General features: G+C 35.1%; 1 protein-coding gene across 4 annotated transcripts in view; it reads left to right on the top strand.

Annotated features, from left to right (window-relative positions):
• The window catches only part of LRP1B (LDL receptor related protein 1B), a 603435-nt gene that overhangs the window by 398728 nt on the left and 189035 nt on the right, over window positions 1-15672 (top strand). For all 4 annotated transcript variants that reach the window (XM_021398823.1, XM_021398822.1, XM_021398824.1 and 1 more), the window contains exons 15-21: window positions 1134-1256; window positions 2789-2929; window positions 6470-6595; window positions 8378-8494; window positions 11685-11765; window positions 13398-13565; window positions 15043-15225. In XM_021398823.1, coding sequence (XP_021254498.1) covers window positions 1134-1256; window positions 2789-2929; window positions 6470-6595; window positions 8378-8494; window positions 11685-11765; window positions 13398-13565; window positions 15043-15225 — 939 coding nt within the window. The remainder of the gene's footprint in view (window positions 1-1133; window positions 1257-2788; window positions 2930-6469; window positions 6596-8377; window positions 8495-11684; window positions 11766-13397; window positions 13566-15042; window positions 15226-15672) is intronic.

Raw genomic sequence — 15672 nt, 5'->3', positions numbered from 1 at the left:
GTATTAGTATAAATAAAATACTGTTCTTAAAAGTTGACCGTGTTAAATATTAATACCTTGATAGATCTCAAAAAGAAAAACATCTAGCTCACTGGGCTGTCATTTTTGACATGTGCTAGTAGTACAGTGCTTCCAGTTCCGTAGTTCCTATAGAAAATCGGAAACCCTTAAATGTTTTTGTTCTGTAACATTTGATTCTGTGAACAAAAAAGAAACAAAATAGAATTTTCCCTATTTGTCCCATTGCTACTTAGATTGGCTGTGTGGTTGTGTCAGCAAATGGGTTATTGTATGCGTTCAAGAAATGTTCAGATGTTGTACTAAGGGACATGGTTTAGTGGAGAGATATTGGTAGTAGGTGGACAGTTGGACTGGATGATCTCGGAGGTCTTTTCCAACTTTGGTGATTCTGTGATATATAACTTTAAAATGTACTTTGCTCAGCTGTAACATCCAATATGCTAAAACTGGTTTATTATGTGCCTCAGAGGTACCTTGTTCCCAGGCTTAAAGCTCAGCTGTGTTTTCACAATATCATCACTAGTATGCAGCAGTTCTTGTTAGGTGATTAGAACACCTGGCAGCTGTCAGTATCTTCATTTGAACAGCATACAGGGTTTGGGGAGAAACAACAGGGGAAAAGAAACCGGAGAAATAGCAGATGTGTTCAGAAGTAGTAGCATAATATTTGCCCCCAATTCTGTCTTCCATAGATGCTGTTATACTTCTAATTTCTGTTTTCTTTCAACTCTACATCTGTAGTTACATTGTTTTAATGTGTGCAGCTCCCAGTACACTTCAGACCTTTTCTATGTATACTACTGAATTTCTTTAAACTACTATGTGCATGGCAATCTGTCAGCATGTGTACCTGTGACGTATTTAATAGTTTTTAATACTTGTTCGTCTTCTAATAAAAGTGAGATAGATTCTGTGAACCAATGATATCGTTTTTTTTTATTCTTTCAGGTTATTGCAACCTGTTTTAATTTTATAACTAGTAGCAACCAAACTAGAAGGATAATGTGTTCCTAAATAGAGAAGGAAGTAAAATTAAAAAGGTATTCATGTGCTTATATTTCCTTATTCTGGCATGGCTGCTGGTTTTAAAGCGTCTTTTGTTGCTTTTACAGGTGATAATGCATGTCGTGTTAACAATGGAGGTTGCAGTACTCTCTGTTTAGCCATTCCTGGAGGCAGAGTTTGTGCCTGCGCAGACAATCAGTTTTTGGAGGAAAACAGTACAACCTGCATGAGTAAGCTGTTTAAAGAATATATGTGTTGATACCACTGCTAAGGGATAAAAACAGTTCTCAAATAAAAAAAAAAACCTCTTCTCCTAAAGGATTTTGTGATTTTGTAGGACAAAGATATTCCTTCAATAAAGATTCTAATTGCAGAAGTTTGATAAATACAGAAAAGGTTTGTTTTTGTTTTTTTTTTATAAAGAGAGACAATTAAGCACACAGCATTTGAGGATGAAATGCAGTGGAAATGTTTTACAATGTCTGATATGATAAGACATTTCAATATTTCAATTACCACTTGCATAGAATATCAGAATTTCATGATGAAATATACATAAACTAGTTTATATATCAGATTCTTATATGGACTAGGTATCTTAAAATGAAATCTGGTGTAGAAAATGTTCATGCTGAATATATTCATAAAATTCATTAAGTAGTTATTTATATATGTAATGCATCCTTCATAAAGACAGCTAAATTTGCATAATTTTACTTATATCTCTTCCTTGGGTATCTTCATTAAGGTGCCGATAACGTTTTCATAATAAATGTGGGAATAGAAATATTATATGATAGTCAGATATATTTTTTAAAATGTTTGCACTTAGTATTTGTAACATTAAAAATTCTTATTGTTCTTCTGGGTCTCATTGGTCTATTTCTTCACGTGTAACATGCAAAACTTTACATAGATCTTCAGGTATATACAAGAGCTGAGTAAAGCAGAAGGATTATTTCATGACATGACGAACATTATTGAGTTTGCAATTACCTTGAACTTGACCCAAGTGCATGGCTAGTAGAGCCATTATTGTTGGTGAAAAAACGTATCATTAGGAAGAGAGGTTAGACACAGTCAGATGTGAATCGAGCAAGTTTCCTGTTTTTTGTTTGTTTGTTTTCCCAGCACATTTCAGTGCCTAATTCTTTTGAAAGACTTCGGTGTTCCTGATTGGGTCATAAAGTAATGTGTATTTCACACATAAAACATTCTGAACCTCGCGTTGAGAAATGTATCTGTCTGGATTTATCAATCAGCTTGAGGCTTCCTACTTAATTCTACCACAGTAGATTTTGATCATTTCATATTTGAGAAGTTTATACAGTGCGTAATGCAGGTGTTTGAGTTGTTGCCTGGATACAAGAATCAGCTTTTCAGTAGTCATTCTCTAGTCCTTAAATGTGCACCAGAATTTGAATACTCTGTAAGAATATTTTCTTTTCACTATCAGTGAAGCATTACAGTATTTTAAACTGGTACTTATGCACTATCATCTTAAGCACAAATTAAAAATAAAATAATAAAATGTCTGAATGGCATTCTGTTACGAGTTCTCCCATTTGTTAAAAATACATGATCTCAAATCTGCATGCTGCTGCAGGCTTTAGGTAGAATTACCTCAAATATACAAAGTTTACGAAATGCTGTTCTGATGAGTGGTAACAAAACAATTTGTATCTATACACGTAGAGGTAGTATTGCATTCTGTATGCATCAAGCTGACAAGTTAAATGTGCATCCTGGATATTTTTTGTAGTTAAACATGAAGAAATGCCACCACAGTTGTGCAAAGCCGGACAGTTTCAGTGCAACAATAAGCGCTGTATCCACGATCGCTGGCGCTGTGACGGAGATGATGACTGTCTGGATGGCAGTGATGAACACGCTGACATTTGCTGTAAGTATACTTTTAAATTTTAACTCGCGTTTCATGGAAATAAAACAATACGTGCATGTTAAATACAAGTCTGAAGAATACAAACCTTAATCTTTAAGTCATTTGTATAACTCATTTTCTTTTCTATTTATTTTTGTAAATAACACTCATGTAGTGGTTTCATAACATAGTAAAAGAGCAGTGTGTTAGTCATCTCCTGATTTTGACACAGCAATAGTTTGGCCATCTGTGGATATATGTGAAACTCAGGTTGACGTAGTCCTGGGAAACCTTCTCTAGCTGACCCTGCTGGAGCAGGAGATTGTGCAATGTGATCTCAAGAGGTCCCTTCCTACTTTAAGTGATTTTGCGATTCTGGAATTTTTGTTTTCTTTTGTTTTAAAAGCAAACAAACAATACAATACTTTCAGTTATAGCAAGATGTACTCATCTTTAAGAACAGTTTTAGTTCAGTTGTATTATTGTTTGTTGTTTGTTTCTTTGTTTTAGTGTAGAGGAGTGCTAGTATTGACATGAAAAATGCTAGAAAGCATACCAATTATGTATCTGTGTCATTGCTGGAAGCTAGCTAACCTGCTATAAAATGAGAGCTGAGGTAGTGAAAATGTCTCTTTCTCAGATTGTTGCAGTGATTAGATCATTTCTCTAAACCAAATCTCCTTTACAAAAATGAAAATACATTATTTCTTTTCCTATCACTTGCAGACATGAAGATCTGATATACTCTTCTACTCTGAGGCATTGTTCTGTGTGTCTGAAAACTTTTGTCATGGTCTCTCATTCTTGACTCTTTGAGACAAAACAACTTGAATCTGTTTTGGTTTTTTTTTTTCATTTTTTTCTTTTATTTTTTTCCCCAGTAGATTTTTTTGTTGTTGTTATGTGTTTGTTTGCTTTTGGAGTTCATTGCTCTTTTCTGAATGTTGCCAATTGAACCTTGGGGTTGGGTAACCAAAACTGGATGCGTGTACTTCTGCTGAGGCCTGTGTGAACCTGATGTGGATGAGAGGAACATTGATAGACCTATTTATACATCCTTGGGTAAATCTTGCTTGTTTCACACTGGCTTGATGTTGTTGGTGCACACTGAGCATGTAATCCTCTGTAAAAACACAGTCTTTTTCTTCATGATTGTTACATATAGCCAGTTTTCATTTTTCCTGTATTTATATGTTTTGATATCTCCATGAAATAGACATTACTGATTTAAATCCAAATTCTTTTTTAAGGCATTTTTTTTCTTTTGTTCCAAGTTGTACTGCTGACTAAAGTTTCGGTACAAGGGATTTCTATACTTAAATAAGGAGTTCAGCTAATAAAGACAGTGAGAAGGAAAATCTTCTGACAGAGTTGACTTGTTTCTCATTTAAATTAGTGTAATTTAGGCTAATTCATTGATCAAAGTTTGTGATACCCAGAGGATTTTTACAGATATACATGAAATCATGTGATCCCAAATCTGTATGTGATGCATAGTTTGTGTCCAGCATGTTAACAGTAATCTCTTTTCAGCAGTTTCTATAGAAACTTCAGTAGTTCTTCTGGAACTAGTCCGAAAGGTTTGCAGTTATCACCAGAATGCACACACGTTAAACATAAGAAATCAAAACTTATACGCCATTTAAAATAATGTCTATGTCTCTATTAATACAGTAAAATTGAGAATAAGTCTGCATGTTTAATTTTATCAGGTTGTTTATAACAGACTTTTGCTCCATTTATACCACAAACGAGGTTGCTTTATAAGTATTATGACACTTGGAATATCTTTTTCCCCCAATTATTAATTAATATCTTTACTTCCAATGCTCTTGCACCCTCCACACAAAACACTCATGAAGAGTTCATGTGCCACTGGTATCACACTCACTCTGTGCTGTTTTCAGTAGGCAGAATAGGTAGAAAGGTCAAAGATAAAAGCTACTGAAATGTCAAGGATAAGCCCGCAAGATGTCCTTTCATTTTAAATACCATTTATTTCCAGATGTATGTTAAACTTTAAAAAAGAGACCAGATAGCTGAGTAGGTGGATAACAGCATGGGATTTTTGTTTTTAACTGAGAGTTTGAAACTACGTAGTTTACTGCTCTTGTGTAGGTGAGTGAGATCTGCTAATAACGGACCCTGTGATTAGTAGAAAAGCAGAATGTATATACTTGTTACAGCTGGGAGAGCAGGCCAGTAGTGTTTATGTTACGTACTTTTTATGCTTTCAAAGTCTTCATGCTTCCTGTGATATTTGGTAGCTAGTAAGTAAAAGAAATATCCTACATCTATGCATAGGGTACCCGGAAATGAACATCTTTAAGCACGTACATGTAATACGTGGTTTAAAAAATGTTTGGTTAATTCAAATTTACTAGAATTTAAGATAGCTAAAGTCTTTGGATGTGCAATTACATTTGGGGATAGACAGAGTTATATTTGTTCTTTTACCTAGTGCTACATAACAAATGTTTGGTGACATCTGTCTGCTGATAAACTTGACACATGAGAGAGGATGAGAGCATATTCATTATTTCAAACCTATTGTGAAATTGCTTATTTCTTTGAGTTCTATTCATGTTATCATTTATCTGTAACTTAACTATTGACAACTTATATATATTTCTTTGAGGATTTTTTATTCCTGAAGTTATTTACACAGAACATAATTATGAGCTTGTTAGCAAAAACCATTAAGCATGATGGATCCAACTATTTACCATTTTTTGTTATGTTTTGCAACATGAATCCTTAGGTCAATATTTATTATATTTAAAAAAAAAAAATTCTAATCCTCCAAAATTCACAGCCCTGATCCACACCAGGTAAAGGCCTGAAGAAAATATTGTACTTCTTGTTTTATTCAAAGTGAACTTAATATCTTTCTGTATTGCATAACGCAAATTACATGACATGACACCTTTTAACCAATGTGATGGGTGTGAGTATTCAGATTATCAAAGTCATTTGAGTGACATGCTCCCAGACATTTACTCTATTACACCAATGTATGGTTTATTAGATTGCCATTTGGACAATAAAAGTTGTTTGTTTGTTTAATGGATTTTTTTCGTGTGTGTTTTAAGCCTGCTGAATTTCTGAGATCATCAAATTCTGTGATAAACCTTCAACTCAGTAATGTTAGCTCAGGGGTTTAATCTATAATGTATTCGAGATGTGCAGGCTAAACCTTGTGTTTGTACTATTCTGGTACCAGAATTTTGTCTGTTCCCTTTTGATATCTTTTTGTCTTTAAGTTCAAAATGTTGCTATCTTTTATCTTGTAGTAGTTAATTAAAAAAAAAAAGTTCCATAGGAATTTATTTTGTATTCTTCAGTTACTATGTTCTCTTTAATTATTGGAGTACTGTTTAAGTACTTTAATATTTTTTATTGACTCTTGCTGAACAATTTTTATGTCATAATGATGATGATGTATATCCAGGATAACCGCACTAACTGCATCACCAGGGAATACAATTTAATATATTACTTTCAGCTGATTTTCTCTGATTGTTTCCTAAGGAAAAAACTCTGCTGTCTTTTCCCCCCCAGTCAATCATAGTTGTCCTGAGAATCAGTTTAAGTGCCAAAATAATCGCTGCATTCCCAAGAGATGGCTTTGTGATGGAGCTAATGACTGTGGTAATAACGAAGATGAATCGAATAAAACCTGTGCAGGTAAAAACTTTACTTAATTCCAGCTCCATAAGCAATTCTGTGCTGTACTGAACTGAACTGAACCAGTCAGCTATTAGTAATCTGATTATTGTCATTTTAAATTAATTCAGATGTTGATGCCACTAAGAAGGAATACAAATTATATTTTACTTCATCTTTGTGCTTGATTGTGCTTTCCAAAGTAATTCAGCGCTTAATCTGTCCATATGGGCTGACTGTCAAAGTACTATTTAGGTACGAACTTGTTCCTGCTAAATCTTTTTTGGCAGTTAGAATTGTCTGTTAACATGCTCTGATGAGTAAATTTTATTTTGTGCTGACAAAAGCATAATTTCTTACTCAGTTTCCTCTTGGTACCTTGGAAATTGTTTTCATTTGTAATTTATTTTCTGTATAATGGGTTTTTAAGGAAATGTCAAGATGAAAATTGTTCACTGATTCTACTGCAATAAATCATGGAGTTCCAAATCCATGTTTACTTTTTGTCAGTAGAGTATGCTAAGCAATTGTTGAATGTTGGCTGTACAAAATATCAGACATCAATAAACTGATGGCTCTTTAACTGAAATGCAGTGATAGACAGCATTGCCGTAAATTCCCAGGATTAATTTTGTTTGATTTAATTTTTCATATGTGGAATGATCTGTTCATTGGTTGTTATTTGTGCTAGAGATTTTCTTTAGCCAAAATGCACAAATACAGACCTATAGATTCCATGTCACCATTACAGTTACTGCAGATTGTAATACATATTGATGTCTTTTCATATTCAACTATGTAATTCTAGGATAAGAGGCCTTTTTGAAGACCGTATTTTGCATCATTTGGCCGTGGTTTGGATTTTGTGTTCTTTTTTCTTTTGTATCTCTCACAGCAAGATCTATTCACGTTTAAAAATAGTTCTTTGAGCAATTTTAGGCGTATATTTTATTGTATTTGGGGCTATTTCTGTGAAGAAAAATAAAAGGTTAATTAAAGTTAGTAAATAGAAAAATCCTCTCTTGATTATTAGGATTTCTAATGTATGAGTATTTTTAATGTGTGGAATCACACATAGTCTAACTTCAAAAGCTTAAGTTTGTAATCCTACTCTACGTTGCTATCGCTGACATTGTAGTTACGAGTTCACAGTTTGAATAAATACAGTTATAGGGTCAGCTTTATAGGTTAGACTTTTATTGATGTTGTACTATTTATCAGATTTCAAAATCATGTATGTAATCACATAGTATTATTTCTTTTGGTTATCTTTGTTTCTTCAGAGGAAAGGCGTACATCATGTTCTTTAATGGTTCATTATGGTTGTGTATTTACAAATGGGAAGATTCCAGGAGCAGTGAAGCCAGGCACATTGCACACATTGCTGTTGTTTTTTTTTTTTGTGCATAAATATGACTCAGTACATCATTGTTTATAGTAGGAAATATGGATTTTTTTTGAATAAAAAGATTCCAAGTGCAAGTTAGATGGTTTTATATACTGATTTTTGTTCAGTTTAACTCCAGCACCAATGTTATTTTATGAAACGTTACTGTTCTTCTACTGACTAGTTTTGTGTGTTCACTCTACCAAGTATATAATTCAAAGATAAATAGGACAGAGTCCTGCAGATTTCTATTTCTTCTGAAATCAAAGGAGGTGAATGATGTTTAGTAAAGTGAAATGAGCAGCCAGGCCAGGAGATACCATCTTGGTTGCAACTTCTACATACAGACTTGAACCAGAAGACCTAACAGATTTAGTCCATTTCCCTTGCATTTTTGGAGTGTTTTGTCTTGACAGCAAGAACATGTCAGATCGACCAATTTTCTTGTGGGAATGGACGCTGCATTCCAACATCATGGCTGTGTGACAGGGAGGATGACTGTGGAGATGAAACCGATGAAATGACATCCTGTGGTAAGTGAATATTCCCCTCCAGTGGAAAACAAAAAAAGCACATAGTGAGTAACTGTGTAAATGAAAGTGGCTGATAGCAAGTGCTCCGTAAAGATAAATCTTAAGGACTTCAGCTGCAAGAAAATCTATAGAATAGGACTCAGTTAGTGAATTCTGTTGATCCATAATCCTTTAAGTTTGTTTAATTTTGAATTCTTCATGACTGGAAACCTGCTAATACTCATTAGTTGAATTTGATGTTACTTGTTAAGACCATGCTTCTCATTATCTCTTTTTTTTATATAGCTGCATTCAAGATTTTTCAAGATATATATATTTGCTATATTTGTTACGTTTCCTGGAGTATTAACCAGCTTTCCCTTGTCTTGTTTCACATTACTTTTTCCCTCTCACTGAACTCACTCTATCTTATAGTCTCTGAAATTACTCCATTCTGTGTAATGGTATGACATGACACTTGATATTAGTTCCTTAATTTCTGTGACTAGCCATACCTCGTATTCTTGGGCAGTTTATCAATTTGCAGATCTTAATGTTCTCTTCATAATTTCTTTCCACATGTTTTGTATGGTATATCTTGACAGCATATCTGGAATATTTCTCCGGATCGTCTAATTAGGGTTTATTTCACCTGCTGTTTTCCAGTTTTGTCAAACTTTACATCTGTTCTGTAATTGAGGATCTTATTCATTTATTCTTGAGGACTGTGGTTATACAAATAAGTTAAACGTTTGATTTTTCATTTTTTTCTTGTGACTTGATGGCTAATGAAAGGCATTCTAACAAAAATATTTAGCAACTCAGAGTTCTTTTACGAAACAGTTTAAAATGCATTTTTTATTTAATAGTTTGCTATAATAAAATAAAAATTACGGTTTCCTTTTTGTTACCAATCCAAATCATATTTAAGTGCACCAGTTCCTAGCTATGAATAACTTCTGAATCGTATTGGTTCAAGACCTTTGGTATACTTATGTCAGTCTATAGCAGCAGTGAGCAGTACTGGAAAAAATGATGCCAGTATCAAAACTCCCTTTTTCTTAAAATACAACCACATTTACTAAGAATCATGACATTTCTGAAGAAGGGTTGAGAACAGAATGTGCTTATTTTTCTCTTGCTTTCATAAAGGAAACAAGGTTTAAGATCATGTTTTGTGTCCATCTGTCTATCTGCCATACCATTTGCACTCAATCACCAAAGGGTGAAGAAAGTATCAAAGAAATGGAGCTTTTACAAGACAGCTGGGTAGCAGAGAGAAACAGGATTGGTGTCTACACTGTGGAGGAGAAACTTCACTGTGAGCTCAAGAGGCACCTTTATTGTTTTGCCTGTCTGCTGGGCCGGAGGCACAGGGATGGCTGTGAAACTGCTGCAGGAGGCACGTCTGTTTGACAAAGGAAAAGGGAAAAGTGTGCTGGGGTGGCCATAGGGACAGTGAGGGACTGAAAAATTTAATAGAAGAGTTAAATTTGTAGAAAAAAAAATATTGGAAAGCTACAAATAGAGGGGAAAAAAAGAGAGAAAAAAATAGAAGCTTTCAGCATTCCCTGGAACATCTAAGGAATATACCTATATCTAAGTATCATTATACTTGAACATCTGTGTTATTTGTATCAGAGCAGATATTTGGTTTTCACTTTAATGTGTTCCTCCAAGAAAAAGAGATTTTATTCTTTTTTTCTATAAACTTATCAACAACATAAAGCTTTTTTAAGTGTGGTTGACAAGATATTGTTAAATTTTCTTGCCACCCCTTTCTTGTGTTGATGTAATAAAATTAATCATTTCAATCTTATGATGGTCTTGGTGATCTCTGAACTTACACTATTTAATGCAGCTGGTTTGTTGTTTCATGTGTGACTTTTTTAAAAGGCAAAATCCTCCCTAAGCGGCCATAAAAATAATAGCTTTTGAATTATTTGCACCAAAAGCAGTGAGAGACGGCATATTTAAGTCAGAGGTTCATTGACTAAATATTTGTAAAGAAACGTTATGGTTACGTGACATGTTTTAAAGGTGTCCTGGTTCTTGAAATCGTTGTCAAGTTTTAGTTTTATCTTGGCTCAATTGTGAAATTGTAACAAGGCTTAGAAGCTGGAGGCATCTAAGGGGGGGATATGCTTGTTGATTTCTTCTAATTTTTTGCTGTTGGTGTATCTGACAGGTGTATGCACCATTTCAGACATTACTTTCTCTTGCATTTAGGATGTTCTTTGTAAGAATTTCCAGCCTGAAATTCTTATGTCAAAGAAAAACTTATCTTTACAAACTCAGGGAGATTGTTCTTATTGTGGTCTTTGGTTGGCATTAGGTAACTGATTTCTGAGAAGCATGTTCCGCTCTTGGTGGTCTGTATATAGATTTCAGGCTCCTTGTTACTCCTTTGGAATTGTTAGACTTCCAGTTTATTTCCTATGAATTTCTTAGTTTTGTGAGGTGGATCTTGTATTTTCCAAATGATAAAATGCAAACACAGCTTGATGTGTTAATGGCATGAATACGCATACCTTTGTCATTGATTTCAAAAGAAAAAGTTGGGAAAAAGTCAAGTTGTTTTATGCGGAAGTGTATTAGGCAATTGTGAAAACAAAGTGGTAACAGAATGATGGATGAGTCTCTAAGAATGATAATGTATCAATTTTCTACTTTTTTTTTTTTTTAAATGGGAATACACATAGGAAGTGATTGTAAATACTGACATTTTAACTTTGTATTTTACCATGTCATCGCAACTTTTATTTCTTGACTGTTCTTTCACTTTGTACGTAACCATTGAATTTTATAGTCCTCCATTTCCTGTCTTTTACTGGCAACAATTGCATTTGGGGAACCTTTTTTTTTTTTTTTAACCTAAATGAAAATGCTGAAAACACAGTTTGTATCAGTTTTCAAGTTAATGGCAAAGACAGGCCTTGTATGATGAGAGTATAGGGCCATGTCATATAACACAGGAGAATGCTTTTCATTGATCCCCATTGAGAAAGTATAGCTATTGGCCTTAATTTACTGTTAAAAGCCTTTTTAACATTTCTTTTCATTCTTTCACTTTTTTTCCTTCCCAGAACATTTCAGGCAAATGTTTGGTACAATGTATTTGTCTTGTTTAGATCATGCATACAGGACAGTGAAAGAATATTACTAAGGACTGCATGCATTAAATAGATTTTGGTTTTGAATATTTTTGCAGAATTCCCAACATGTGAGCCACTAACTCAGTTTATTTGCAAAAATGGAAGATGCATTAGCAGCAAATGGCTCTGTGATTCAGGCAAGTATCAAGCTTTCAATATCTGAAAAAAGCATGGCAGATATTGCTTGGTTATTCTTTTCTTTTGAGACCAGTATTACCAGTTTGGCTTTTAACTGGTCAGAGAATAAATAAATACAGTAGTTGTAAATTACTCACCTAATGTAGAAAGCAGCAAAACTGAATGATTATGTCAGAAATGGTGCCATGGATATGGTGACAGTTGCAAATACCGTATACTGTATTCTGTAGAATAAAGTGTGATGTAATCTTCAACTGTTTATAAAAATAATAATAACATTGCTTATGTATTTTCTGCTTTAAGAAAAGAAATCAGTTCCAGTGACAAAATATCTACCTTGTTTGTGGACGAGTTCCACTTAATAAATGGCAATTGTCAAAGGGGAAGTCTAGGAAGGCTTTACGATGTTGTTACTTCTTTTGTCCTAAAGAGAATGAATTTGGCAGCTATTCACACGAATGTTTTTCCGAAGAGTGACGTGGGGGGGATGTCATACCTATCTTAACAACATTGGACTGGTTCTTCATCCACCACAGAATTTGATATTACTATAATTTTATGAGGCTGAAATAAATTCATGGCTGTATACGGACAGATTCCCTGAATTATCACAGTGTGATAAAATTCTGTGTAAGGAAACCCTAGAGTGTTCATACAGCATCTTTTCCTTCCTTTGGAGATGACAGTCAAAGTAGCAGAACTGTGATAACGATTGTTGTAATGGCTACAACAAAGTAAGGTATCAATAAGGATAAAATAAAACAGCTTAATTTGAGCGCATCTATAGTTAAACAACAAAAGAAATGAAGAAAATATTCAGCCTTCTAATGCTTACTGGTGTCTGTGATTGAATAATTAAGTGTGAATAAGTGTAAGGAACTTAGACTATCTAAAATGAAAGGGCAGCAAGTGCTGATAATAGAGTTAAGGAACCATATGTTCCTTTACATGCAGACCTTGCAGAAAGATCCTAACAGCCTACAGGCCTGGGCAATCACCACCCACATGGTTTAACAAGAAAAAGTGCCAGATTCTGCTCCTGGGACAGGTCAATCCTGGCTGTATGCACAGAGCGGGGGCTGAGAGGCTGGAGAGCAGCCGAACAGAAAGGAATCTGAGGGTTCTGGCTGACAGCAAGTTGGATCTGAGGCAGCAGTGTGCTCTGGAGCCAAAAGGACTGTCTGTACCCTGGGGAGTCTCAGGCCCAGTGCTGCCCCCCAGGCAAGGGAAGGGATTGTCCTGCTCTGCTCTACACTGTGTGGCCTCACATTCAGCACTGTGTCCAGTTTGGGTGCCACTGTACGAGAGAGATGTAAAACTATTAGACTGCATCCAAAGGAGGGCTGTGAAGATGGGGAAAGGCCTGGAGGGCAAGGCGTGTGCAGAGCAGCTGAGATCCGTTGGTTTGGTCAACCCAGAACCAGAAGTGGGACGTAGTGATCCTTGTGGGTCCCTTCCAGCTCAGGATATGTGATGATTCTTTGTATTAGAAATAATTTTGCTGTATGCCTGTAGGAAGCTAACAAAAATACTGTTTTATTTATTGTGTGTTACTTTCCTTTCTGGAAATAGCTTGTTTCTCTTGGCATCTTTTATTCAGATTCTGTATCTTCTAAAATTAATATTTACAGATGATGACTGTGGCGATGGAAGTGATGAATTAGGCTGTATCCACTCATGTTCTGCTGATCAGTTCAGGTGTTATAATGGCAGATGTATCCCAAGCCATTGGGCATGTGATGGTGACAATGACTGTGGAGATTTCAGTGATGAAACCAGAACAAATTGCACCAAGGAAGGTTAGCTATCTTATTCTTCCCACATTTTATCACTTACAAATATAGAGAATATTTTATTATAGATATAGAGGACCTTTCTTCAGTCAGTGGCAAAAGAGAGAATGTTTTTAAGCATTGCTTGGTATGGAAAAGATCTATAGCTCATGAATCCAGCAGGGGGAAAGTGTTCAATGGGCATGTAGGAAAGGGAACTAGATGCCAGAAAGTTCAGAGAGCACATGCAAATAAATATATAGTCAATGTACTGTGTTTTATTTTGTATTCCAGATGGCAGTGAAGCCTCTAACTTGCAATAATCATACTGTAAATTATGGTGTTAAGTTTTGCAGGACTAACAAACAGTCACACAGAATTTGAACATCATCTTAATTAAGCTTAATTTTAGGAAAGCCAACTTCCAGCTCTTCAGGGAGTTAGTTAACAAAACCTCCTAGGAATCTGTTCTGAAGGACAAAGAAGTGGAGCAGAGATGGAAGATTTTTAAGGAAGTTTTCCTTAGGCTACAAGAGCTCTCCATCCCCAGGTGTAGGATGTCAGGAAAGGGAGGCAAGAGACTGGCATGGCTGAACCTGGACCTGTTGGTCAAACTGGAGGGCAAGAAGAAAATGCACAGGCAGTGGAAGCAGGGACAGGTAACCTGGAGGAGTATAGGGATGCCACTAGGCTGTGTAAGGATGGGGTCAGGAAGGCCAAGGCCCAAGTTACTTTCGATATAGCTCTCTCATTTTGTGTTATTCAAATTTTTTTTTGATTGTGGTACTGAAGCATAAAAATGTTTTAACAAAATACAGTAAAGTCCTTAACTTTTGTATATTTACAGAATGTATTAGTATTTATCTCTACCAAAATAATTTACCTGGGACTATTAATATGCCTCACTCTCACATCAGAGCATAAAGTCCTCCTCTACCTTTTTATACAATACTGTGTTCTGTTGGGATTTGAGTCACTGTATCTGAAATAGATGTTTTACACAGTCATAGTGATTCCTAAGATGTTCTGCTCTGCTACGTTTGTGTACACTTCTCCAGGAACTTAGCATTGCTGTATTTATTTATTTATGCTGAGAACAAAAAGCAAAGCGACATTTAATAAAACGTAAAGTTACAGGCAGCACTACAAAAAACTTATTGGAATAATTTTTTGAGCAAACAGGATTGTCTATCTTTATCATTACTTTAAATATGTGTTACTCTTGTTAGTGCATTACAAGCACTAAAAACAATGGTAATAGCTGGTCTGGAAAAGAGAGAAGAAAACTGAAAAGGCCATCATCTTGAAAATACTTTGAGATTGTCTGAAGGTTTGGGGTTTTTTTTGGATCGATGAGACAGGAGGGAACAGTGAGATTTGAGTTATTCCTGCGGACTGTGGTTTTGGCTTTGGTTGTGAAAGGGGATTCTAATTCATTGTAAACTTTGCATGGAAAAAAACCTCACGGAGCACATTCTTCCTCGTAATTCTTATTTTTTCTAAGAAACTCCCTCTCCTGGACGATGCAATGGGAAGGAATTTCAGTGCAGTCCTGATGGGAACTGTGTTCCTGAGCTGTGGCGCTGTGATGGAGAAAAGGACTGTGAAGATGGTAGCGATGAAAAAGGCTGTAATGGAACTATACGCCTGTGTGATGAAAAAACAAAGTTCTCCTGTATGAGTACAGGTATGTCTTTGTAGATAATGCTCTCATTTACTCTCATCACATCTGTGTCTCTGTGTGTGATTTGCTCATAGATGTGCTATGGGAATACTCCTTTTAGTGCTTAATACTACTTGAGGAGATGTTATTTACACCGGGAGTAAAATATTAATATGCTACTCTAACCCATTTTCTGATTTATAATATAAAATGGATGGCTTTTGAAATTATATAAGGCTCAAACTGTCCTGTGTGACAGTACATCAAAACAAATACTGAAATGTAGACTTTAATAGTACTTCAAAGTCCAGGTATTTTCCTTCATTTTCTGTCTTTGACACTACAAGTAATTTGAAATGGTATAAAGTAATTAGTTAGAAGACTTCAAAGAATTAGAACTGCAGCATTGGAAATTTGAGCTGCAATATTGAGAGAAAAATGTATTCTCAGAGAAAGCTTAAAATCTAATCT

This window comes from Numida meleagris, chromosome 5, assembly GCF_002078875.1.
Source record: "Numida meleagris isolate 19003 breed g44 Domestic line chromosome 5, NumMel1.0, whole genome shotgun sequence".
NCBI lineage: Eukaryota > Metazoa > Chordata > Aves > Galliformes > Numididae > Numida > Numida meleagris.
This window is presented reverse-complemented; position numbering and strand designations above follow the sequence as displayed.